The 26606-nt window shown below is 38.4% G+C and overlaps 3 protein-coding genes across 3 annotated transcripts; 2 read left to right on the top strand and 1 right to left on the bottom strand.

Annotated features, from left to right (window-relative positions):
- The first annotated feature begins 3805 nt into the window (after positions 1-3805).
- On the top strand, positions 3806-7247 carry LOC137606399 (histamine N-methyltransferase-like). The gene is made up of 6 exons (XM_068331647.1): positions 3806-3942; positions 4935-4987; positions 5236-5343; positions 5784-5914; positions 6387-6480; positions 6892-7247. Exons 1-6 carry the CDS (start codon positions 3806-3808, stop codon positions 7245-7247), a joined length of 879 nt encoding a protein of 292 aa, XP_068187748.1.
- Positions 7248-12324: 5077 nt separating this feature from the next.
- On the bottom strand, positions 12325-16106 carry LOC137606113 (histamine N-methyltransferase-like). Its single transcript, XM_068331200.1, has 7 exons — positions 16061-16106; positions 15398-15536; positions 14917-14969; positions 14431-14538; positions 13982-14106; positions 13758-13851; positions 12325-12853 (listed from the first exon to the last, which is right to left on the bottom strand). Exons 2-7 carry the CDS (start codon positions 15532-15534, stop codon positions 12495-12497), a joined length of 876 nt encoding a protein of 291 aa, XP_068187301.1. The 5' UTR covers positions 15535-15536; positions 16061-16106; the 3' UTR covers positions 12325-12494.
- Positions 16107-22119: 6013 nt separating this feature from the next.
- Positions 22120-24887, top strand: LOC137606398 (histamine N-methyltransferase-like). Its single transcript, XM_068331646.1, has 7 exons — positions 22120-22184; positions 23043-23189; positions 23347-23399; positions 23610-23717; positions 23964-24094; positions 24208-24301; positions 24532-24887. The coding sequence occupies exons 2-7, from the start codon at positions 23053-23055 to the stop codon at positions 24885-24887; spliced, it is 879 nt and encodes a 292-aa protein (XP_068187747.1). The 5' UTR covers positions 22120-22184; positions 23043-23052.
- The last annotated feature ends 1719 nt before the right edge of the window (positions 24888-26606 follow it).

Raw genomic sequence — 26606 nt, 5'->3', positions numbered from 1 at the left:
ATCCTGAAACCATTCAATGTTTAATATGTTAACATCAGTTAAATTAGTATTTCGTAACTGAGTCCATCAAATACCATTGAAGAGTTCTAAGAAATGGATACAAACCACCATCCTGGTTTTCATAAAGAAAATTTGCTTGAGCTGCCAGTAAATATTTGATTCTGTAGAAAAATACAATTTCTGCTTATAATTATCAGATGTCTCCCTGGGTCTCTGACTTACCCCTCCCATCTAAATACCACTTAAAACATTCACAACACTTACCAAGACTAAAGTTTTGCTGTTGAAATGGAAAATGACCTTGTCCAAGTAGCCAATAGATAATAAGAGGCCAATAGTGTATAAGTAAAAGTAAGGCTTTTTTTTTAAATTGAGCTTCGTTAGCATGTATAAACAGCTTTATTTATACATGCATATTACTGTTCTAAAGGGTATCGTGCTGTCTCTTTGAAGTCTGGACCGTTCAGCATGTAGTTGTGTGTTAGAGGTCAATCAAGGTTCACTTATCCCTACAGGTAGAACAGGTAGAACGTTATCTCCTACAGTGTCCTGGGATTGCACAAAACATTTATTTCTAGGAACAAACTGTCTTATGAAAGTATGATGAATGATTATCAACAATATCTATGAGTATTCTCAGTCATCCAGAACATGGCTGTGAAAGTTAGGCCATAGTGAGAGTTGTTGAAACTCAGGTCTCCACCCTAGGGAGGTTGGAGTCACCTGACAGTAGATCAGATGATGGTTAAGTCATTTTGGTCATCACAGCCGTGCTGATGGGGTTTGAGTTTCCTGGACAGGGAATCAATGAAATTAAATCCTGACAATGAAATCTTAAAACCTGATGGTGGACAGCAGAGGTGTGGGATGCTCTCAGGCTAAAGAAGTCCTTTAGCCGGACTTAAATGTGGGAACCAAGAGGTAACTGATGAGTTACAATAAAAAAATTAAAAAGACTTTATTTATCCACCTTGGGAAAATTATTTTTTTTCACTCATGGTTAATATACATTTTGAAACATGCATTTATGCGTTAGATGGTTTGGACATGTCCAGAGGAGAGATAGTGAATATATTGGTAGATGGATGCTGAGTTCTGAACTGCCAGGCAGGAGGACTAGAGGAAGAGCAAAGAGGAGGTTTATGGATGTAGTGAAAGAGGACATGAAGGTAGTTGTTGTGAGAGAAGAGGATGAGAAGACAGGGTTAGATGGAGGACACTGATTCACTGTGGAGACCCCTGAAGGGAAAAGCCCAAAGGAAAAGAATAATAATAATAATATAATATGTATATAATACTCGATGTATAAAATAGAATATAATACATATTATATACTATCAATATACAGTATATATATATATATATATATATTGATAGTATATATTATGTATTATATTCTATATAATATATATTCAATATATATTATATATACACACTGTATATACAATCTACACATTAATGTATATAGAAATTAATATATATAGTAGCATTAAGTAAAGCAATTTTCAGATTTATCTACCATGGAGAGACCTTTTGGGGAAGGTTGTTTGTTCTTATCAGAACAATGCCCCAAAGAATAAGGTCACGAGTACAAACAGTTGAATTGAGTTTTCTCCGCTGGCTGGTTTAGTTTTTTGTTCCAAAGTTTGTGAGTACTTTCATGTGCACTCATTAGCTACTTAGACTTTTTAATAGTAACTGCAGTTCTTAAACTCAATATTTCTTTAAAAAAAAAAATTGTGCTAGAGCATTTTTACTTCCTGGGACTAGAATGTTGTTGTGTCAAAATGAAAAATGACATATTTCAACTAGCTGGTACCATTGGATTCAAATAGATATTCCGTTTCTATGTATTTTGTGCAAACAAATTCGCATTAATTCTCATTTTTTCAGTCATCAAAATTATTCTGTCTCTTTGAAATCAGCAGTTGTCAACGAAGAACCACCCAAGATGTCACCTTCCATTGTTTTCGGACATTATTTTGTTCTCGGTTATGAGTTTTTAAGTTATTTTTGAAGTTGTTTTCAAGAAGACTTCGAAATTCAAAGCTTTTGTCATGGTTAGTTGAAGGGATATCACTATGAGATGGTTTTGAGAAACATGATATAAATCTTTTTTTTTTTTATATATTGTTATTTCTTTCTATGTCACCAATGACAATGTTCTGTCTATAAGGAAAAAGTTGCCTTTGACAAACTCGGTACGAATGTTTCCCACATAACTGAGGCACAGCTGTAATCAACAATTAACCCTAAGGGTCGCACAACCTGGTTTTATTCCTATGTTGACTGTTTTGAAGTTTACTTAGAGGATATGTAGTAATTAATGCTAATCAGAAAGTCACTTTGAGCTTTTTTATCTGTATTGGATTGTGTTAAATTTTCCACTGTATCCTTCTTCTGATCTGTGTGTGGAAACATCACAAAATGGGTGTGTGTTTTAAGTCCTTTTTCATTGGATGGATTCAACTTTAAATAAACGTGTCACAGTTCTTTATGTCAGACTGCATCTACACCAATGTGTAAGTAGAACTTATTTTTCAACTCCATTCGCAACTGAAACACCATGTGCACGAGGAGTCTTGACAGAGATGCAATACCTTTTAGCTCTTAGACTGTAAACAGATTAATGTTAGGATTAAAAATAAAATTGCTTGCATTCCTTTGACTAAATGAAAGGATCTAGGAAAGAAAAGTTGATTTTATGTTGTTGAGTGTAACAACAAGAATTAAGAGACAGAGAGATTTTTTTTTCATAATAGATGTGTATTGAACAGGTACCAATGTATCATGATTTTATGATATACAGTAGATGTAATGGACACAAGTTTCAAGCCAAGCAAATGATCAACTCCTGTCCCCACTTAGGCCTTAATTGTTAAAACAAAAAATAAAACCAAAGGTCAGGTCAGGTCATTGGCATGTCTCAACAACCATACTCAAATTGGATTTCCGTCGATGCAGAGGCATTCAGGTCAGGCACAGGCTTTCTGGTGTTGGTGGTTCTCTGAATAATTATTAATTACCTGAATTGGGATGGAAGATTGTGATAGTGTGTTTTTCCATACTGTGTGTATTAATGAGATCCTAAAATGACCCCTAAAAAACATTTTGAGAAGATGCGCATGATTGATAATCGTTGCAGCAAGGCAGAGTAAACGGAGGCAACATAACAAAGGCAGGAAGTTGCCCGTAAAAGGACACTGGTGTGACGCTGGTTTTATGACAAACACATGGCGACTCAAACAAACCCAGTCCAGAATTATGACACTCTGACAGGTAGAGGGAGACCTAAGCAGCAGTTGTCTGTGTAGGTTCTCACTTGTTCCTTCCAAGGAACCTTCTTCAAGTCTAGCGGACTGATATAAACAACAACGAACAGAATCCTGACAATGGGCCTGGAACTGCATAAAAACTGAAGTGATCTTACTGCTGTCAGAGACACACTCTCAACAGTACTGTCTCTTAAGTCCACATGTACAAAAGAGATCTTATTCATCACACTGACTTTGCGATTCTCCAGAGAATTAGCAACTCTCAGCCACAATTCTGGTACCCCTTGTGTTAAATCATTAACAGTCCTGTAATGATCTGCATTTTCACTTTGTCTGATATATTCTACACAACATTTATACCTGAACAATGAATGAACAATGTAAAATGACCTTCATTGATTGGTCCAGAATGTCTATATAATTGTAGCCAAATCAATAATGAATGTTGTAGATTTATTAAGAAAAACAACATATTTTGTCACATTTTATAAATATGTAATACTTACTTTCATTTTTCAAGGATAACTGTCATGGAAACGCAACGGAGAAATCTGATCAGTGATAGCAGCAGGTATCTAAAATGCTACCATAATTATCTGAAGCACTCCACTGAAATTCAGAGGATGCAGGACTTCATCGACAATCTGTTCCCGGACATAATGGCTAAGTAATCCTTTACATTTGTTTTGAGCCAAATTTCTGACATTAGAATACAAGAAAGCACAGTTGAACGTTACACAATACACTGTACAGTGGAGTCGGTGTAGAGTTCTCTTATTTCAAAGTTGAATCTGGCTTTTAAGGCAAATACAGAAAAAATGACAGTACCTTGTCTTATTCTCTGATAATTACGCTGGTTTTTACATGTTTACTATGAGGCAGGACATCGTCAAGAGGGAAGTGGATCTACCTGTTTATCTAGATCCAATTTAAAGTTCAATGCATCTTTCTTTGGCACACCATCTCTTCTGCGGTTAACCGTTTGAAAGATCTGGCTTTTCCTTATACAGTACTTGTATTCCACCCATCCTCCAAGCCTCCTTTGAATTTGTTCAGTAGTTTATGCGTAAATGACAAAAATGTTCATATTACAAAGTGCAGATATACCTCACATTACATCATTTATTGGTTCCAGGAGACACAACGTAAGTGACGAATATGAAATTTAATCCTCGTCAGGCTAAACCAGAAATTGCCATTCCTAGTGTTGTGCTGTACTTTATTTATAGATGCATTTTCAGTAATATTGTTTTATTTTAAGGTTATAAACAATTAAGTTTAATTATTAAATGTCTTTTATAGTGTATAGAAAATTGAGGAATTATTATTTTCTATAGGTGGAGAAAAATGGCATTAACTTAATTTTCTTTTTTCCCCGTGGGTTTTTTTTTAAAGTGACGCATAATTGAGAACAATGTAAATCAACATGATGTAAGCTGAGGTTGTTCGGAAAAAAAATATTTTTTTACACTTCTGCGTGAATCCGCTACAACATTTCATACCTCCTCTTTTGCTGCATATCAGAATCTTCGTCTAATCATACATTTGTTTCCCATTATCTGTACAAAAGTGTGACAAACATTTGGAAAGTAGGGGACTTTCATTTCCAGGCATGACTGTTGCAAGGACTCAACACATTTTTCTGTTTATTTTCCTCAGGATTGTGAATGGAAAATTGAATCTGAATGTCATTGGAGTTGGAAGTGGATCTGGTAAAATCAAACTTTGCAGAACACATTTATACATGATTCCGGGCTACTTGTATTGACCTAAACTGATAACTAATATGATGCATTTTCTGGCAGTTTGAAATAGAACAAAATTCAACAAAGAGGATACCTCTGCCAAGGGTCAACCATCCAATATTATTGACTTAATTAACTGTCTTCTATTTGGGTTGGGTGTTGTGGATAACTGTTGGTCAAAGTTTCTTCAAGACACAAGTTTTTTTTGCCGGTAGGTGAGCTTGACCTTCAGATGTTCTCTGCACTCCATCACAAGTACCCAGAGATGACTGTGGATAATGAGGTGATAGAGCCAAACCCCCAACAGCTGCATGACTACAAAGGTACTTGGTATAAATAGACACACATCTTAAATAACAAAAATACTTACACTCAGTGCATGCCAAATTTCCCCTTATTGTTTGGGACATACATGCAGACTACATCAAAAGCAACACAAAACAGTAAAACAAGAAGAAAAAAAACATCAGGATGAGGGTGACATAGTGACCTCTTATGTGGGGTGACACATGCATGAATAAAGCCTTTTCTTTGTCTTTGCCTGTCATGTTTATGGAGTATTGGTAGTACCACTGATTAAACATACAGTAAGTTTATAAGAGTGACCCCAGACAACATATCCCAGGGTACTTAAGTGAGTAAACCAATCAATTACTGTAAACAGAGGGATCAATGTGTAATCACAGTTAACTCAAAGTAATACAGATAAATTATTGTTAAATACAGGATATTCCATCACTCTGTTTTGCATCTGTTGATACAGATTTGGTGTCCCAGACTCCAGGCTTGGATTCTATCAAATTTAACTGGAACGAAATGAAAGCCGAAGACTTTGAGGAGCAGTGGGAAAGGAAGAAAGGGACGAAGAAGGCTGACTTCATCCATATGTTCCAGGTTAGTTGATCCCATTAATTCTTTATCAATGTAATCCAATGTGTCAACAGTAGCTCAGCCCACTAAGTCACTGGTTCCAGACCCATGTGAGCCAATACAATCAGAATGTGAGCTAGCAGTGGGAGGTGCCACCTCCTGAGCACTGTCAAAGTGCCCTTGAGCAAGGCACTGCCCCCTTAAAAGCTTTTTGTAAGGGGGCGCACCAGGTTTGGGGGTGCACCAGGTCTGGGGGTGCACCAGGTCTGAGCTGCCTGCCACTCAACCTTCCACTGTATATACTGCGTGCCTACTGGCCCCTGTGTGTGTGTGTGTTTGTTTCAGGGGCCTGTACACACATATACTATATATGCACGTTAAAATGTATGTTAAAATTTTTAAAATATATTCCACATGAGTGGAAAAACTAATTTAAACAAACTTTTAACTACATGTCTTTTTGTTCTTCACCCATTGTTTATGGCAAAATCAACAGGTGCTGTATTTTGTGAAGGATCCTGCATCCACCATCAGCTTCTTCCAGAGTCTCCTGAACAAGAATGGACAACTTCTGATCACTTTAATTTCTGGTAAGAGAATGAATGTTATTTGATACAGTATTAATAAAAAGATGGATGGATTGATGGGTGGATGGATGGTTTAAAAACCTTTTAGAATGTTTTTTTGGATTACAGTATGTCCCCATTTATCTCAGAGTACTGTTGTCCTCAGTTGAACCCGGCAATTAGTGTTTGTAATTCTGGTTTTGATTCTGCCACCTTACCAGCTCTGCATTCTGATCCTTGAGGCAGACACTTATTGTTGCAAAGACTGATGTGTCATGTCACACAAAGGCAAGGTCATTAATTTACACACCTTGTGGTTGAGGGCATTCATGTTGTTCATACTGTATTTACTTAGAAATAAATTGGAACAAACTTTTGACGCCAAACCCGACTGACAGTTGACTCTGAGTCCTATTTTTATTCCATCTCTCTCAGGAAAAGCCGATTTGATAAAGATGAGAAACACCTACAGCAAGCAGCTCGGCACAACTGAAGTAAATCGTTCAACTGGCGACATCAGATGTTTCCTGGACTCCAAAGGAGTGAGCTACCGGAGCTACGAGCTGCCAAATGAAGTTGATATCACAAAGTGTTTTATTGAGGGGGATGAGGAAGGAGAGATGATGATGGATTTTTTGACTCAGGTGCTGGACTTCAGTAAGACAGCCTCACCTGAGCTAAAAGCTGGGGTCATGGAGTTTCTTCGTTGCCCAGAATTTAGTGTGGAGTCCAACGGCAAAGTTTTAATTAACGTCAACTATGAACTGATCGTCTTAGAGCAGCTCACTTAAAACATAACAAATGTGAACATTGCATCTACTTGATGCATATCATTATAGATTCTATGCAAAGTATGTTATAGAAACCAAGTTAAGTTTGCAATCAGATTGTAGGACAATGACTTGTTATTGCAGGATCATCATATTTGAAATAAAAATGCTTCCATTCCCACCTGACATGACTATACATGCAGTATCATTGTCAACATGTCAAAAGTCTAATAAAAATATCTAAAGATATCTTGTCAGATGTTGCCATTCATTCATCATAATTTTGATTCTATATTTAACTTTCTTTATCTCAAAAATACATGATTTGTCCATTATCTGTCAAATTTATTCAGCAATGATGATTTCAAATTTGATTTCCGGAAATTGATTAGTACAGTCTAAAGATTGTGGGGGGTTTTTTTTTGTCTTAACACTGTCCGTATTTTGCTGTAAAAGGTGTAGAATTATTTAGTTGTGCATCATCAATAGACTCATTCAATAGTTCTGTAAGCATATCTGCCCAGCAAAAACACACACTTTTGCTCCAGCAAAATGAAATTCATGGTGCCCTCTTTGTAAAAAAAATAATTTGCAGATCTTTCTACTCATGTGTTCACCTTGGAAAACTGGTCTTTAAACTATTTCTAACTGTTGGAGTAGGGTCTCCTTATAATCTACTGTATGTGAGAGATGGTCCATCTGAGCCTCCAGTTGAAAAGCCATCATGTGATTAATGCTATACAAGAGCACCCTCTGTTGGAAAAGAAGAAGAGAAAAATTCAACTCTCCACCAGTACTTTGGAGCTGTGTGACTGTGGCAGTGCTGCCCCCATCGGGGCTGTGGCAGAAAGGAGAACTGCAGGACAATAGTTAGATATTCTGGCGTTTTTCGTATGTACAAATTTCCGTAAGTTGAATGTTCATATGTTGAGGACTACCGCCATTGCGAGAATTACTGCACCTATCTTGATAGTAACGGGTACCTGCAATCTTTCAAGTTTCTTTCTGGAAGCTTCTACTGGGTATCAGTGTATGAAAGACTGATCTTGGGCAAGAAGGGTGAAGTGTGTGGCCTAAGGACACAATGACGGATGAGTGGGAGGAGCGGAATTCAAACCACCAAGTTCTATCTTGCATGTATTTGTGGATGTTTTTGCGCTATTTTTCAAATCTGTTGTTTGCATGCTACCCTTGAGTGTTTGCTTCTTTGACGAATTTGACTTATTTGCTTGAGAAAATTAATAGAGAGCCACCAGCTATACATGCTTAGTATTATTTTGGCATTTCTTTCAAGTGACAGCAGCTGAGGAAAGCTAGGGTGGAGTCCCTCAAGCATCAATTCTTGACCCTCTACAGTTTAATTTGTATAGGCTCCTACTAGAATCTACCGTTCAACAATACAATATATCAGTCGTATGCTGATGACACAATGTTATACATATCTGTTTCTGCCAACGTTATTAACCCAATGATTGATCTCATCCAGTGCAATACTGAAGTTCAACATAAGATGGACAAACATTTCTTGCAGTTAAAAGATCTGGTGTTGCTAAGCCTTTGGACCTGCTAAAGGAATTTCTATTTTGTCTTCAGCTCCCCTTTCGTTAAGACTTCCTAAGCATGTCAAAAACTTGGGTGCTTTTTATCATCTTATAAATATAACCATAGCTTTGTTGTCACAGCATTCATTTCCAGACCGGGAAAATACCAGTACTTGTCTTTTTAAAGCTGTGAACTGTGTAGGAGGGAGCTGGGCTCTATTGCTGACATGCTCTCAGAATACACACCAGTTAGACCCTTGTGATAATTGTATAAAAGATGTGCAAAATATACCTAGAAATACTCCATCAGCTCATAGTGCCTTCTGTTATGATGGACCTACTCTTTGGGACCCACTACCACATGAACAGGTCAACCATAGTAGTGTCTACGTTTACAAGCAGGCTAAAAACATAACGAAAATCTTGCCAGAGAAGATAAGTTAATTGGTAAAACTTCTGTTTAAGAAACAGTATTAATGTTACATTTTTTTCTTTTAACAATTTTTCTTACTTATTTTATATATGAACTATTATATATAATTGCTATCTATGATCTTTACTTGTGTTTAAATGTAAGAAGTTTATGCTTGCCCTACGAAAGGTGCTCTATAAATAAATGTGATTTGATTTGATAGCAGCAGACAATATGGTAGGTTAAACCACTGCCCCACGTTACTGCAGGAATAACGCTCTGACGGATCAAATCAAATTGTTGAAGATTGTCAGTCATTATTTCAGAGAACATCGTTCCTACGTGTTCTGGTTTAAACCTAACAAAAGTCTTGAAGAGTTCATCATTATGTAAGAGAACTCAGTTTTTCTTAGGTAGCCAGGTTCAACCCTAACAGACTTGTTGATTAGACAGTCATTATATTAAAGAACCATACGTACTGTCGCTCACATTTAACGTTTCACTAATAATGAGAAACAATGGATTCCGAAGTCAATGTAGGGAGATGACACATTTGCCTCACCTTGTTGGGTGTGGCATGTTTACACAGCAGATCAGGTATAACTACATAACACACAGATATACTTTACATATCAACTTAATTACACTGAAATGCAGACATGCACATTTAAAGGCATCAAGTTTCTTCATCAAGGAACTTCACATCTCCATGGAGAGAGAAAATGGCAAAACTTTGCAAAATATTTCAGAATGACTAATTCCTGGGTTTGCTTACACATTTTTGGGTGCACACAACTGGTTTAGGGGAGAAAGTCACGGCTGATGTCTTTGCAGATATAATATTTAATACTCCCAGACAGGTTTATACATAAATTGAAAGGGGACAAGATCAACTTCATCTATTTTTAACCCTTTCCCTTCTTAAAGCACTGAATGTGGACGACTTCATGAGAGATTGCTCATCTCTGTGCGCACATTCTCAAATGTGCCAGTATGTGAGTATAAAAAGGAGTGATTCTTTACCCATGTGACAACAATTAAAATATAGAAATAATGTCTTAAGTTTAATAGTCCAATAAGCTTTTTTTTTATCATTTTGATCTGGCCAAATTAACTATAGTTGAGTTTTTAATGTACAGAATCAAATGTAATAATAATCGTCACCTAAATATTTTGATGTCTTTCCTGAAGATCTTTTTACTTTGCCTCATTTATTAATTAATGTAATATTTTTATTTATTTTTTGCCAGAAAACCAACCATGGCATCATCAAAGAGCTGGCGTCTTATGCAGCGTGTACCCTGCCTCTCACCAGCTGAGATAGACCACAAGGAAGATAAGTGGCTGAAGATGAGACAATTCTGATCATCTTGTCTTCAAAAGAATGAATGATAGATTTGAATATACCATTATCAGTTTAGCACAAGGCTCAGACATTTATATTAGTGTTCAGTATTTACTGATGAATGGGGTTTTTCTGATTCTCTGTTTAATTCCTCAAAGCACTCTCCCCTCATTCTCCTCCCAGCACTGTCAACGCAAAGACTCATGTAAATGTATTTGGAATTGGGAGTGGAAATGGTGAGATTCATTTTTTTAATCTATTTATCTGGTATACAGTATCTATTAGTTTCTTTCTTGGAAAATCTGATATACTTTAAATTTAGTCTTTTATTTGATTTCTATTATTACATCCCGCTTGAAAGCGGTGATGTATTGTAATTGTGAGCGTTTGTGTGTTCGTCCGTTCGTAGTATGTCCACCAAATATCTTCGCAACCGTTGCAGATTGAAAGATGAAACAGATATACACGTGTGTGTATATCTGTATGTATATATCAACAGATATCTGCAGAGGTCTTGTAGCAGATAACTGTTAAATACAGCTTCTAAATGAACGATGCACATGTCTGTAATTCTGTTTTGACAACTGTCATATAAAACTTCTTCATGACCCGAAACAAATGAATGACTTGATGAACTTCTTCAACACTAAATTTCAGCAAATGTCAATCTGCCGGGTTACAATGTCTTGAAATAACTTAAGGATTTGCAGAAGTGACTGTTTGTAGAGACAAGTGTGGCATACAATGTTCCCACGGCTTCATTATCATGAAACAAAAAAAAAAGCACTTCTATTAAAGATTTGATCAACTCCATTCATCCCCAAAGGGAAATTATTTTTCCACTCTAGTTAGTCTATACACACTTAACATATATGGGTACAGGCCTGTGGCACATGTGCACACACACACACACACACAGACAACACACACACACACACACACACACACACACACACACACACACACACACACACACACACACACACACACACACACACACAGGCCTGTAGGCACAGATAATGATGGGGTTCTCATGAGTCCCCAGCCAGAGACTTAGTGGACTGAGCTACTGCTACTGTGCATGTGTGTGTGTGTGTGTGTGTGTGTGTGTGTGTGTGTGTGTGTGTGTGCGTGCGTGTGTGTGTGTGTGTGTGTAAATAAACCCATTATTCACGCACTCCTATCTGCAACACAGTATGTATCCCCAAGCCATCCTCCAAAATGTCATCCAAAATCCTCCCAAGAATTACTTGATAGCAAAGACAAATAGCAGGTTATGTCTGCTTTTCCAAACAAAACAAAAATAAATGTGTAGAACCTAAAACAGTTGATTGATTTTGTATTTATTTGAATTTAATTTTTTTTCTCCTCCAGACATGTTATGGCAACAGGCTTCACCTTCATCATATTTGCACATCATCCAAAAAAATTCCTGTCCCCAGAATTAACAACACGTCTCTCATTACAATATTCTGTCAAACAAATTCACACATTAAATTTAACATTCGGATTATTTTAGTATATTGCTGTTTTGGCACGTCCATTCCGATAATTTTTTTTATTTTCAATTTTATATACTAATTTGATCACCGAAGGGTAATAAAAAAAAGCACACTCTAGTCAGTGGTTAAAATGCATACACACATGTTAGTGAGTACAGGCCCCTGACACACACACACACACACACACACACACACACACACACACACACACTTACACAAGGGGGCCTGTAGGCACACAAAGGGGGGCAGAGTGGCGGGCAGCTCCTTCATGGTGCGCTCCTCTTGAGCAATTTGTAATGGGGGAGGCGTCTTGCTCAAGGGGGCCTCGGCAGTGCTCCGGAGGTGAGCTGACACCTCCCACTGTCAGCTCACGCACCGGGTGTTTTTGGGCGGGAGCGGGAATCGAACCGCCAATCTTGAATCATAGGACGACCCGCTCTACCACTGCCGCCCCCCCCACCGAGCCCCTTAAATCAGCTGATCTACGGCTATCACCTCATATTCGCTGCCCAACATAATTCTTCCATTGGATTCCACACTATTTTTGGAGTCGCGAAATAGCTCCAGGACCCCTGCTCTTAGTTCGGGGGTGGCTGTTTGGTCAAAGTTCAGCACCTCAGTTAAAAAGTCAAGAAGCAGCCCTCCGTTCTCGTCTCCTTCAATGAAACATTCCGTGACGTCGATCTGACATGGCACTACGTAGGTCTGGTAGCGCTGCCCGTTGGCGTCCAGATACCGTCGGATGTCGTCGCTGAACGAACAGCACGCGTCCCAGTCGCTGATCTCCTTGAAGTATTTTTTTTCCAATTGCGCCCAACCGCAGTTGCCTGGAATAGTAGAAAATTTCAACACATTCAACACTAGTTACATTCGTGTTGCTGTCTGAATTGTGATGGGGAGATAAAAATGCAAGTCGGACCTCCAATCTGCAAACACTATAGATCACTGCTCAAGACATATTAGAAACAAAACAGGATTCAGAGTAATATAACAGAACTGCAGTGAAGCCACTTGTTGTTTTGTCTTCTTGTGCTAGTTGGATTTTCGTAAATCTGATGTATTTCTGCATTTACCCAGGGACTACAGATGAAAATGAGCTTTAAGCTATCTCTGCTCTGTGTAACACATTTGTTGTGCAATGTCCCTGTTAAATAAGTTAATCAATAACTTAATAATTAAGTGCAATGAAGTGCAAGAAGACGATAATGAGTGATGCTGGACAGCGGTTATTTAAAGTTCAAGTGTTCTGGCCAATCAATCTGCTGGAAAACATCCAACGCAATCACAACTACACAAATAAAGAGCCGTGATTCTTTACCTGTATGCGAACATATTTTAGCATAACCAGTGTCTTTAATCAAGTTTGACTATTTTCCAATTCAATTTCTATCTTCCTGGTTGCTTTGGAAAAGCTACAAAAGCATCTGTTTGCTCAACATTTGCAGATTTTGCCAACTTGTTTCAACAGTTATGTTGAAGTTTGTTGAAGTTCAGTTTTACTCACTGTCTTTTCAATTGTTAAATAAAGTTTGCCTTTTAAGTTTTTGAGGTTAAACAAAAATTTTTTTTAATGAATTCTAACACTTTGTTTGCTCTACCCCTACCCCTACGTCTAGCTGCTACAAGCTCATGTGTGTGTCCCCCTCATTGCTCTTGCAATATTATCAGTTAGGCAAAAAACTCTAGAGAAGAACATGAACCATACAATCTGAGACCAGATGCACCACTTACCAGATATGAGACTGATAAGAAGCTTTCCATTCTTACTGAGGAGACTCTGTAAGAAGTTCACAAGGGGTCCAGGTTCCTTCACATAATACAGCGACTGTCGATTAAAACACAAATAATCAGTTTACAAATTCATTCCCGATGGATGTTCTGATTGGATTAATCGAAGGTCGGCAAATCTAACAAAACCTACATTTACATAGTATGGTTACTATGGTAACACCAACCTGGAACAAGTGAATCATATCAGCCTTCTTTGTCCTCTCTTTATTTTCCTTCTCAAACTCTTGAACTGTCAACTGCGTCCAATTCCATTTGATGTAATCGAAGCCCGAAGTCTTAGATAACAAATCTGCATCGACAGAAGAGATTTTAACAACAATGTCACGAAAAACTGTGATAGCAATGTCAAAAAGAATAGTTTGAAAAGTATATCTATTTACTATTTGATCATGTGTTCCATTGATGGGGATGCTGTGAGGCATCTGGTAATACAACAAGTACAACAAATACGTGGAGTTGGATGTCAAGGAGGGATGGGATATTTCACAAAGTCTTATCAGAAACTTCCTGGCATTAATCATTTTGTATTCGTCATTAAATTAATTATTAAAAACCCTTTGGTTTATGAATATGTGTAGTATATAAACCCATGCAGAATATATAAAGACAGTACCTTTGTATTGGTTGATAAATTGGACGGTTGGGTCCACCACCTCATAATCCACAGTCACCTTTGGGTACATCCGATGGATCGCAGAAAACATCTCCAGGTCGAGGGGACCTGCAGACGACAAGAGAACACTAACATCTGAAAATGAAACTAAATTCTCTTGTCAGCTCATAGAATGTCAGTTTAGCAGAAATGGATCTTGTTCATGTTTGAACCAATCCAAGGAGAGAATCACTGCCACAGTTTTTGGTGAAAGCACACTTTTGACCTGTTTATTTTTAGACACTCTGACCTTTTATGCTCTCACATAAAACGATGGGGCGGCCCACACCCCCCCCCACCCCCCCGGGCCTTGAGTTTGACACATGTGATGGGTTTAAACAAATCAATGAAAAACAAGTTATGGGTTTGCATCCTTGAGAGAGTGTTGGTTTTAGTTTTAGCATATAGTTAAGAGTTCAGTTCTAGTGTGCTAGTGTGTGTTCTCACCAGATCCACACCCAAAGCCAAGGACATTTTGAACGGAGTTGTCATTTATAGCACTGGTGAGAAGAGAAAAAAAAAATCATTTTCAGTCTTCAGAAGCGCTGAGCCTGGAAATCTGGATAATCTAACAACCATGCGACAATTTCTCATCTTGTTACTGTTATTCACTGTGATTCTTTCATTGATTGTTAATTAGTTTGGTTAAAAAAAGTAAACACATAAAACATAAAACGCTTTGAGTGTCTGCATGGAAGGCATGGATTCCCTCTTTAAGCACTGACTGAGCTCCCTTGGGGCAATTCTTGCATTCCATCTTTCCTGAATTGCCTGTTGTCATGCTTGCTGTTGAAATAAGATTAGCCCATGTCTGTTTGAGAAATACTGACAATCTCCACCTGAACACTACCGTTCAATATACTTTATCAAGATAAAGATGATAACGCAATTGTATGCTGGCAAATAAAAATATGCGTGGAAAAATTACCTGGACATTATATCTGGCAGATGATTGTTGAAGAAGTCCACCATACCTTGATGCTCACCGGAGCACTTGTGAAAATATTCGTAGGCTTTCAGATACCTGCTACCATCACTGTATACACAAGGTAGTGGAAAGGCCATTGCTGTCAAAAAAGGATGGAATTTGGTTTTTGACACTGATACAAAAAGGAAAAATAACATGTAGAGATGCACGTGTGTGTGTGTGTGTGTGTGTGTGTGTGTGTGTGTGTGCGCGTGTGTGTGTGTGTGTGTCACTAAAACTTCGCTACAGCTCACTCAGCAGTTACTCTATCAATCGCTTCTTGAAGCTGAGTTCAAACTGAAGACATCAGACATGCCGGTATTTCCCTATGTGTGAATAGTATTGCCTGCATAATCCTCAGCAAGGAAAAATACACACAGAGAATAATGTGGTTCAACTTGTGTGCTGCTTGGAATAAATAAACAATAGATATATGTGGAGAATATAACATCAGTGTCATAAAGGTATCTAGCAAATGAAGCATGCACACTGAAGGTATGGTTGAATCCATGAATCCAAAATACTTTGTTTGGTTGAAACTAACTTGAAATCCTGCTCATGAAGCTGTTTAAGGTTATTGAATCTTAAAGTTGAAGACATAAAACACTTTTTTTTTCCACTTACATGCAGTGAGAGTTGCGCGTTGCTCCAGAGAGATCAGCAGAGTAGGTCGACGTCTTCTCACTACTTATGCATATTTGGCAGAAGGTGTGTCAGAAAACTCTGAGTGTCAGCCCACTCAGACGATGGAATGAAGGTAATGACGATGAGTAGTCGACAGGCAATGTTTCATTGACCTTCCTAAAAGTTTTCTCTTTCCTTATTATTCACCAACTTAATATTTAAAGAGATTATTTCATCTTTTCTTCTTTTCTTTCGTCTTTCTTCAACTTAAAACCGAGACGACATAGTTTTTGATAAAATCTTGATAGAAAATGATAATTGATCTATCTCATCTAATTCATGGTAGACTCAAAAACTGTTTACCAGTTGGGTTATGTTATCATATCAGAGGTCAAATCCCTCTGTTCATTATATTGTAAAATAATAATTATTAAATCACCTGACGGAACTGAAACTTACTATTACTAACCTCAAAATTATAGAAGTATTATTAAATACCAATACATCTGAATTTAAACCAATTGGCATCTTTGTACTTTCCTTGGACTCCTAGTTGGTTGGTTGTTTCGTGAGTACCCCTACAAACCCCGCCAACCTGCTAACCTGCAATTGGAGGATCAACCAATCAATCAATCAATGAACTTTTATTTATATAGCACTTAATCACATTTGAAGACATTTCAAAGCGCTTTACAGATGGAAAGCCAACAATGCCCTCCAGAGCAAGCATAAGCGACGGTGGTGGGGAAAAAATCCCTCATTGAGGAAGAAACTCCGGGCAGGACCCAATCGGAGGATGCTTCAAATCAAAATTAATTTGCATAGCGCTAAATTATAACAGAAGTCATCTTGTGGTACTTTACATATAGAGCTGGTCCAAACTGGTCTGTCAAGCCTATTTACAGAAACCCATCTGAATTCTCCAAAAACAGTAGCGAGGAAAAAACTTTCTTTCAACAAGCAAAAAGTAGTTCCTAAATCTGCCACCAGAGAATGCAAATGTGCTGCTAATCAATAAGGCTGCTAACTGCTGACAATTCTAATCTGGCATGTTTATATATAGACTTTATTGATATTCAGTAAATTCAGTTCCGCTTTCCTTTGAGAATTCTTCCTTTCAAGTTCTCAACGGTGGTCGGACTTCAATATTTTTTTTGACATTTGAGAATAACTCTAACTATAATTGATCTTTTGTCTTATGTTGCAAACGCCTCCTGAACAACTTGTTCTCTTTTGTTTTTTTCAGCCCAGGCAGATGCTTCATAAGACCTTTGCGTGCTGTTCTCTAGTTAATCAAGTCAAACTTGTCTTTTCTCTGTCAAGTCAGAACATCATGTCGACATTTGCTATGAGTGTTAGACCGAGTCAATTTGAGTCAGATAAACCCCACCGATCCCTGAAAGGAGAACAAGATATTTCTGGATTGCAGACTTTCTCTTTCTCAAACCTGTCCGTCAAAATGTCAAAAGCTTCTTATAGTGGGCGAACAGACAGGTTGAAAAACCTCAAAAAATGTCTTTATAAACTGAACTGACAAGTTGAGAGAAGTTATATTCCAGTTGGCCATTCTACACTTTTAATGATGTTAGGTTAATAAACAGCCATTTGTTTCAAAACGTTGTCACCAACAAATAGCCGAATACAGTCAATAATAATAATAATAATAAATAAATGATGAAACGAATCTGAAGAAAAAGGGTGAAAAACATTATGGGATGTTGTGCATATTATCTCATTCAGAAGAGGTGTTACACAAATTTAATAACAACAGAAAAGCAACTATACAGGAACATTAAATGTACATTATGACTCGCTCACAGGTATCTAAAGCTCCATATATATATATATATATATATATATATATATATATATATATATATATATATATATGGCGTGGTTTCGAACCCCAGACATGGCGGACACTATCCAGTGAGGGTCCTTAGGCAAGACCCTTAAAGCTATACCAGCCTACCTCAAAAATGAGTGAACACAATAATGACAGAGTCATACCGGCTCGGACGTCGCCCGGGTTAACAAGGTCTTCGTCAGATGCTAGGGAACCAGGGCAATGTGATGACAAATGGACACACATGGACAAGGGTGGAAAATACGGAGTTGTTGGAATGCTACTACACAAGTAATCCCAGAGAGAGGGGATATATGGGGCGGATGTGGGACCAATGGATGCTTCGAAACCCACAATCAAGGCTAACAAAGAAATAGCTGTTAGCCCAGTGTTCCAACATCCGTAACCGAAAACTGCTGTCACAACTAGAGATCGATGAAATACTACAATGCTATGGCAAGGGGGTCAGCGTGGGGATATCACCCCCCCCCCCCCACAATCCGAGATTGGGTACCAAGCCCCAAGAGACATAGACAGCCTCAATACAAGAGCTGCTGACCTGAGAAGGAAGATCGTGACCCAACTGGAAACCTGGAGCCTCCGACAAATACCGAAGCTAAGTTGTCAAGTACCTTCAGAAGATCTGCTAGAAGATGTGAATGCTGCAATAAGAGCCACCCCCACAGGGAACATAACTGAGACCAACAAGCTGATCCACAGTACAGCAACAGTAATCCTCGAGATGCTGGGATACAAGATCAACACAGGGCATAACAAACAATACCCTCCATGGAAGAGACGGTTAGAGGCCAAGATAAAGGCGACACGGAGAGAAGTCAGCCAGCTAGCCGAGCTACAGAAGGGGAACATGGTGAATAAAGGGGTACTGAGGAAATACAGCAAGCTCTCCATACCTGAAGCACTCGAAACTGCCAAACAGAGACTAACTGCTCTGGCTACCCGACTGAAGCGATACACCAAGGAGATTGAGGCCAGGAGAATAAACAAGATCTTCTCCACTCAACCAGCAAAGGTGTACTCTCAGTGGCAGGGAAATAGCATCCGGCCAGACCCACCAAGAGCTGAGGTGGAGAAATACTGGAAGGGCATATGGGAAAGAAAAGCATCACACAACACCGATGCCCAGTGGCTAGTGGACCTGAAGACTGACCACAGCTGCCTCCCAGAACAAGAACCAGTGTCATCTCAATGGCAGACATCAAAAAAAAAGTGTCAAAGATGAAGAGTTGGTCAGCACCGGGCCCGGATATGATATATACATACTGGCTAGAAGCTGACAGCACTCCACGAGCGTCTAGCAGCACAGATGAACCAGCTGCTAAGGGATGGGACGCACCCAGAATGGTTGACTGAAGGCAGGACAGTCCTGATCATGAAAGACCCACAGAAGGAATCTACCCCATCCAACTACCGGCCAATAACCTGTCTCAGTACAACATGGAAGCTCCTGTCAGGCATCATGGCCGCTAAGATGAGTAGGCACATGGATCAATATATGAGCGGGGCACAGAAAGGAGTTGGTAGTAACACCAGGGGAGCCAAGCACCAGCTACTGGTGGACAGAGCAGTACACAGAGACTGTAAGAATAGGCAGACCAACTTGTGCACTGCCTGGACTACCAGAAAGCTTATGACTCAGGAAGGTCAAGGTTAATGTGGTCCCCGTGGTAGTAGGAGCACTTGGGGCAGTGACCCCCAAACTGGAAGAGTGGCTCCAGCAGATTCCTGGAACAACATCTGAAGCCTCAGTCCAGAAGAGCGCAGTCCTAGGAACAGCTAAGATACTGACAGAACCCTCAGACTCCCAGGCCTCTGGTAGAGGACCCAAGCTTGAGGATGACACACAGATACCACCCCACAAGGGTGAGAGGGACATGTTTTTTTTTTTACTGACTAAAACCTAGCTGAGTCTTGAAAATTTTTTCCACTAAAATGAAGCCACTGTTTGTAGTCATATTAATTCTTACAGTCTTCCAATCACCTGATCCTGATTTGGAACCCTATTCTGATTCCATGTGCATTCATTTCATTGTTAGACTCAATTGACTTTGGAACCATTGGGACATGAGATTTTGTGTGGCAAATAATACAACCAAACCAATAAATGGCAAATGGGTGCAGCAGAGCATTATGTGTGATGAACTAAAGAAAACAAAGAGGAAGAATTTTTAAAAATCCTGTAAATAAAATCAAACAACAAACAAAAGTAAATTCATGAAAGACATGAGAAAATAAGCTACAAAAAATGCAAGGTAAACCTAATGTCACCTGCAGGCACTTGAGTATGTGGGAATTTCAGCACTTTGGAATTTTTTCTTGCAATAATTTCTGTACAGAACCTGACCGAAATGCCATTTTTTATCAGAAGCACTTGTTTGGAGTTACTTTTTTTTTATTTTTAAGAAATGTTCAATTGGAAGTTCACAAACCATCAATCACCAGGTATTTAAAATGGCTAATGAACAACCTGTTTCCTTCTGTAAAGAACATCCAAATGCTTCTTATGGTTTTTGGGTGTTGTTCTGTGGTTAGTCATGCTCAATCTGCCAGAGCAGTCATATTGGGCATACCAAACATAGGGCTCATGGTACTGTGGAGTCTTTCTGCCATCTTGACAAGGCTTCTACACAGAACAGCTCAACTATTTGATACAAGAAGGTGCATTTTGGAAAGCGTTCATAGTCTAAAATACAAGCTGCAGCTTGTTCTCCATAGGAATCATACCTTTACCCTTAGGTTAAATTGGCTCCAGTTTGACAGCCGTCCTCCTTTTATGTAAGAACACAGGTGTGTGCTTTTTGCAAAAAAGTTAGCTAAAAGTCTAAAACAACTCAATAAAGACGAGAAACGGTGCATGAAAATCTTTTGTTTTTTTTAAATCATTGAAGAATTGCATTTTACTGAAAAAGAAATATCAGGGTGTCAAACATATCACTCAACGGGACACCGGAGCACGCCAGAGTTCTGGTCATCAGGAAAATCTAACCGGACAAACATGAATGAGCATCAGAAGCAGGTTTGCCTGGTTCTGATGGATATTACAAGGAATGCTGACCATGAAATTCTAGAACTGAGACCAGTTCAACACACCAACCATAAGTTACTGTACGTGGAGCAGATATACTTCTCTTATATCAAAGACAATGGCTGCTGTTACACAGATGAACAGTACAAGGAATTCAAAAGGACAGTAAATCATCAATAATCAATTTTAACAGCAGAAGCCTCTATGCAAAAATCAATAACACCAAGGAATACTTAAGACAATTTATAAAACCATTCAAAACAATTGCTATATCAGAAACACGGATCAATGCATGTGGCATTCATTTCTTTGACTATTCTTATTTTCTTTTTGTCAACTCTCAATGGTCTTTGTTTTTCTCTCTCAGTGTATTTCTTTGTTTTACTACCACATTTGCAAAATTGAAAAAGAAAAAAAAAAAAGCAGCATTCATCCATTCATTAACTCTGTCCACAGAAGCTGAAACAACAGACAGATCTTTAAATTAAAAATGTGTCAGCGTCTTTTCAGAAACAAATCATTCCAAGGATTGCATCTGTGGTTTTTGGCACATGTGATCTTTGGGTGGTGAGGCGTGGCCTCAATGTTCAATATTTACACAGTGGTGTTATTACGTTGACGTTGGTGTAATTATGATGACGTGCTCTGATTTGTAGTTAAATGTATTGTTGGATTATTTTACCCGACAGCAAAATGACAAACTTATGAGGTTTTATCCCCAAAGTAATAGTTACAAACCGACATTAGCAGAGAAACTTAAACTCACTTGTTTTTACTGTTTATGGTAGTCTGTATTATTTATACTATTAATCCCTTATTACAATTGTGTATTGTATTATCCGTTTCTGCACCCGTCTTCAACTAGTGCATTTCCACACTACTGGCTCTTCACAATCTCTCTTATTTTTTCAATGATAATCCAATGACATTTAATGGTTCGATCCAACAATTTCTGCTTTTATTGTCAACGGTTTTATTGACACGCTGTGGCGACCCCCAAAGGGAAAAGCTGAAAGGTAAAGATGATTGCCAAGTTTTTCCTTTTTACTGGAATATGACACATGGAATTATTTACAGCTATCACCTGAAACCGTGTCATTAAAAGGGTGGGTCTTAAAAGTGGTTGGATAAATAGGATAAATTTCTCATAGTTCTTCGGTCCTGCCCTGTTGACATTGGGAAACAATTTTGTACCAGATTGATTCCATCAGGAACTCTCTTAACTCCACTTTGTAAGTAAACTTTGTTTTAAACTGTTTATAGCCATGACACTATTTGATGTTTAAAATATGTTCTTTAAGTGGTGCAGACCCTAGATATCAGTTTGGTCTGGGCCAAAGCAAATGTAGCCGAACATTTTATTTTCAAAAGTTTTTGACAGAATCAAAATATCTTACAAATGTTATTGACATGTAATTTCAATTTTGTCAAAGGATATATCAAATTATCTAGTTTATTTTAAGTGTATATAAATTAATTGGAGTCAAAGAACAGCACGTTGCACAATCAACTCGGGTCAGCAGACGAGATTTCTTTAAAACGGCAGGCAGGGGGAAGCCAAAAGAATGGCAGTAGAGGTCATTCAAAATGCAGAGTTTAAATCCAAGAAACAGCATCCAAAGAGCAAGCAGACACAAAAAGCTGGGAACAGGCAGAAACAATTCACCATAATCACAAAGAACCGCTGTTAAGTAGGGATGAATATGTCAGCGAACAGAGTATAAGTGATGTGGAAGCTGATTGGATGATGAGGAGCAGTCGGTCAAGCGACACAGGGAAAGAGCTGATAGAACGCAGGAAGGTAGACAAGGATTGTGAAATGATTGGATGTGTCAATGAGTGAAACATTAGTGTGAGTACAAGAACAGAGTGAACTCGAGTCCTGACAGGAGATGTGATGGATTTACAGGTGAATCACATTCCAGTCAAGCAGGAAATGTCAGTGCAATCTGTCTGTTCAACACTTTCCCGCTTCTTTTGTCTACTTTGAATTCATAAACAGAAATATATGAACAGCTCAGGTTCAGAGCTGTGTATGTATGTATTGTGTGCATTTTAGTATTGTGTATTAGTATTGATTTCCTTAGCAGATAACCAGACATGACATCTTCACTGAGGAGCCTGATCGGTGATAGTAACAGGTACCTGAAAGCCTTATCACTGTTCAAGGAGCGCACCACCTGCTACCAGAACACGTATGACTTCATCGACAACCAGCTGCCAGATATTATGGCTAGGTAATGTATCACACTCAACTTAGCAGAGAGGAATCAGATCTGACTGGAATAGTGGATAAAAATGTCTGAAAGTGTTGCAAAACCTTGGAGTTTAGAGGATGTGAATTTCCAGACTTGACTGAACACTCAAAATTAACTTTTACTGTTGTCCTATCAGCAATTTAAAAGGAAAGTCTCACCTGAACATCATTGGAGTGGGAAGCGGATCTGGTGAGAACACAATAAGTGGTGTCCCTATACTGAAAAACGTCACTTTTTATTCCATCCCGCTTCATAGCGGTGATGTATCGTAATAGTCAGTGTCGGTGTATTTGTCCGTCCGTCCATTCATACGTCCGTCCGTTAGTATGTCCATGTGCTTTGATCTACCTATGCACTAGCTTTGATCTGTGGTTTTTAAACCTGTGTTGTTAACTGTAGGTGAGATTGATATCAGGATCCTCTCCATGCTCCGTTTGAAGTATCCACTAATGTCAGTGGACAATGAGGTGGTGGAGCCCAACCCTCAGCAGATCCATGACTACAAAGGTATAGCTTTTGATTGACACACTCATCTATCACACGTGTCTTTATAGGCTACACATATTCGTGATATATATCATTTGTTTAAATGGCTGTTGAAGGATACTTAATAGATAAACTGTATTTTAATTCCAATGATTACATTTTACAGCTGTGGTAGTCAAAAAGATGTTTGTGTCTCTAAAATTAAAAAAGATGATTAGCACAGTAAAGTTTGACAATTGTTGCCCTGTTTTGTGCTTGTTGATGCAGATTTGGTATTTGAGACTCCGGGTTTGGACTTTACCAATTTCACCTGGAATGAAATGACTGCTGAAGACTTCGAGGATCAGTGGAAAGAGAAAAACCTGACGAAAAAGGCTGACTTGATTCACATGTTCCAGGTTGGTGTTACCATCATAGTCAAAGACTCATTGGTTTTTCAGTGCTCCAAAGCACATATTCCCATTAGATTATCTGTCCAGTGTGAAGCTACAAATATTGGTCAAATCAACAGGTGCTGTACTTTGTGAATGATCCCGGAGCCACCATCAGCTTCTTCCACAGTCTCCTCAACGAGAATGGGAAGCTTCTCATCGTTTTATTATCTGGTCAGTGAATGCATCTAATTCTAAGTACCTTAATTATGACTTACCGGTAAGTACATAAATAGAGTCTGTATTTGAGAATGTGCCTTGTAATCCAGTGCACTTTATGGTCCAAAAATAATGTAAAATGCTTTTTAATTCCATACACGTTTGGCTCAAAGTACTGCTTTGCTTCAGTACAACCTCACAGGGCCACTAGTTTACAATTCCTTTTTTCATGTCATCTACTCTAGGTAGCAGTGGTGCAGGAAAAATGGTGGGGATCTTGAGCAAGAAATTTTCTGACACAGAAATAAAATATCTGACCTCCACTGAAGTCAGACGTGTGCTGGACACCAAGGGACTGAAATACCAGAGCTACCCGCTGTCCAGTCTGATGGACGCCACAGAGTGTTTCATTGAGGGAAATGAGGAGGGAGAGCTGCTGTTTGATTTTACTACTGAAGTCCATCAGTTCAAGAAGTCGGTCCCACCTAAGCTAAAAGCTGAGATCATGGAGTTTTACCGTAACCAATGCTGCAGCGTGGATGAAAATGGAAAAATTCTGTTTAATCTTGACAGTGAAATAATAGTCGTTGACCAAATGTAAGCAACAGTGACCTTTTATGTTTTGGAAAGCTCTAATTGCAGTCACTATTACAATAGGGTCATCAGTTAGATCCATAAAATTGATTTAAGACCCAAAATTGCTTATTCTCTGCTTCTTTACTGTCTGTGATTCATGCCACTCGTTGTGAGTCCGTATACCTGCTTAAAAATAATACCTTCAGTCTAATCAAGAAATGATTGTGGGGTTGGGTGATTTTAATGTGATAACTGATCGATTCTTTCTGCCACTTTTTGCTAATTTGGTTGAAATGCAAATAAATTTGTGTTTGTTGGGAAAATTCTTCCTTGTTCAATGAGAGTTGCCAATTTCATAAAGAATTAGTCAGCGTGAACACTTCGACCTCTTTAAAGAAACGCAGCATGGACAGAAGCTTCAGAGTGTTCTCTCAAACTTTATACCCTTCCTAGACCAAACAAAAAAACAGGCGTACAATTTTTTTCACCCACTTATTCTCTTTCTCGGTAAGCTATCATTACAGGTAATAATTACAAACTGACACTATCAGAGCAACTTAAACTCCCTTATTACGGTAACCTATACTATTTATACTATTAATCCCTTATTATAATTTGTATACTATCCGTTTCTGCAATCTTCAACCAGTGAATTTCCACACTACTGACTTTTTACAATCTTCCTTACCCTTCCAGGGATAATCCAATGACATTTAATGGTTAAATTCAACAATTCTTGCTTTTATTGTCAGGTTGTTTTTTTTTCATACTGGAATGTCGCATGGCATTATTTACAGCTATCACTTGAACTGTGTCATGAAAAGGGTGGATCTTGAAAGTGCCTGTGCACAGGATCAATTCCTCATAGGTCCTGCCCTGTTTTTCTGTTGATGACACTGTGAAATCATTTTATACCAGAGTGATTTCACCAGGAACTGTCTTAGCTTCCCTTTCTGCATGTAAGTAAACCTTGTTTTAAACTATCTATAGGTATGACACTGATGTTTAACATGTGTTTTCTAAATGTTATAGGTCCTACTTATCAGTTTTGTTTGGGCCGAAGCAAATGTAGCTGAACATATTATTTTGAAAACTGTTTGCCTTTCTTTGATAAAATTATATTGTTCATATTATTGAAATGATAAATTGCATTTCAACTATGTTGGAGGATGAATAAAACTTTATATACCATTTAAATAAACTAGATCAAAAAATTGATTGCAGGATATAAGTAGTGTGGAAGCTGATTGGATGATGAGGAGCAGTCGGTCAAGCGACACAGGTGACAAGAAAGAGCTGATTGAACGCAGGAAGCTTGACGAGGATTCTGAAATGATTGGATGTGTTAATGAGTGAAACATTAGTGTGAGTAGAAGAACAGAGTGAACTCAAGTCCTGACAGGAGGTGTGATGGATTTACAGGTGAACCACAATCCAGTAAAGCAGGAAAAATCACTACATTCTCTGTGTGTGATAATTTCCTGGTTCTTTCGGCTCCTTTGAATTCTAATGAACAGATGTGAACTACAGTGGGTTCAAGTGCAGTCTAAATGAAGCTGGAAGCTCCAGTGTTTTTATGTACCATTAATTAATCAGGGAGTCAAACTTTCGGTGCTGGAAATCCCACTTTACTTTAAACAGGTATAAGTTTATTTCCTACTGATACAAACACTGTGTGTGTGTGTGTGTGTGTGTGTGTGTGTGTGTGTGTGTGTGTGTGTGTGTGTGTGTGTGTGTGTGTGTG

Source organism: Antennarius striatus, chromosome 13 (genome assembly GCF_040054535.1).
Source record: "Antennarius striatus isolate MH-2024 chromosome 13, ASM4005453v1, whole genome shotgun sequence".
Classification (NCBI taxonomy): Eukaryota; Metazoa; Chordata; class Actinopteri; order Lophiiformes; family Antennariidae; genus Antennarius; species Antennarius striatus.
This window is presented reverse-complemented; position numbering and strand designations above follow the sequence as displayed.

What these genes read in the sequence shown, in the direction of transcription:
- LOC137606398 (XM_068331646.1), top strand. Translation starts at nt 23,053, where the DNA reads ATGACATCTTCACTGAGGAGCCTGATCGGTGATAGTAACAGGTACCTG. An exon ending in TGGAGTGGGAAGCGGATCTG is followed by an intron (nt 23,400 to 23,609) that starts GTGAGAACACAA and finishes TGTTAACTGTAG; the next exon opens with GTGAGATTGATATCAGGATC. An exon ending in GCAGATCCATGACTACAAAG is followed by an intron (nt 23,718 to 23,963) that starts GTATAGCTTTTG and finishes TTGTTGATGCAG; the next exon opens with ATTTGGTATTTGAGACTCCG.
- LOC137606399 (XM_068331647.1), top strand. Translation starts at nt 3,806, where the DNA reads ATGGAAACGCAACGGAGAAATCTGATCAGTGATAGCAGCAGGTATCTA. An exon ending in ACAGCTGCATGACTACAAAG is followed by an intron (nt 5,344 to 5,783) that starts GTACTTGGTATA and finishes CTGTTGATACAG; the next exon opens with ATTTGGTGTCCCAGACTCCA. An exon ending in TCTGATCACTTTAATTTCTG is followed by an intron (nt 6,481 to 6,891) that starts GTAAGAGAATGA and finishes CATCTCTCTCAG; the next exon opens with GAAAAGCCGATTTGATAAAG.
- LOC137606113 (XM_068331200.1), bottom strand. Translation starts at nt 15,534, where the DNA reads ATGGCCTTTCCACTACCTTGTGTATACAGTGATGGTAGCAGGTATCTG. An exon ending in CTGCCAGATATAATGTCCAG is followed by an intron (nt 14,970 to 15,397) that starts GTAATTTTTCCA and finishes TCTTCTCACCAG; the next exon opens with TGCTATAAATGACAACTCCG. An exon ending in TGGCTTTGGGTGTGGATCTG is followed by an intron (nt 14,539 to 14,916) that starts GTGAGAACACAC and finishes TGTCGTCTGCAG; the next exon opens with GTCCCCTCGACCTGGAGATG.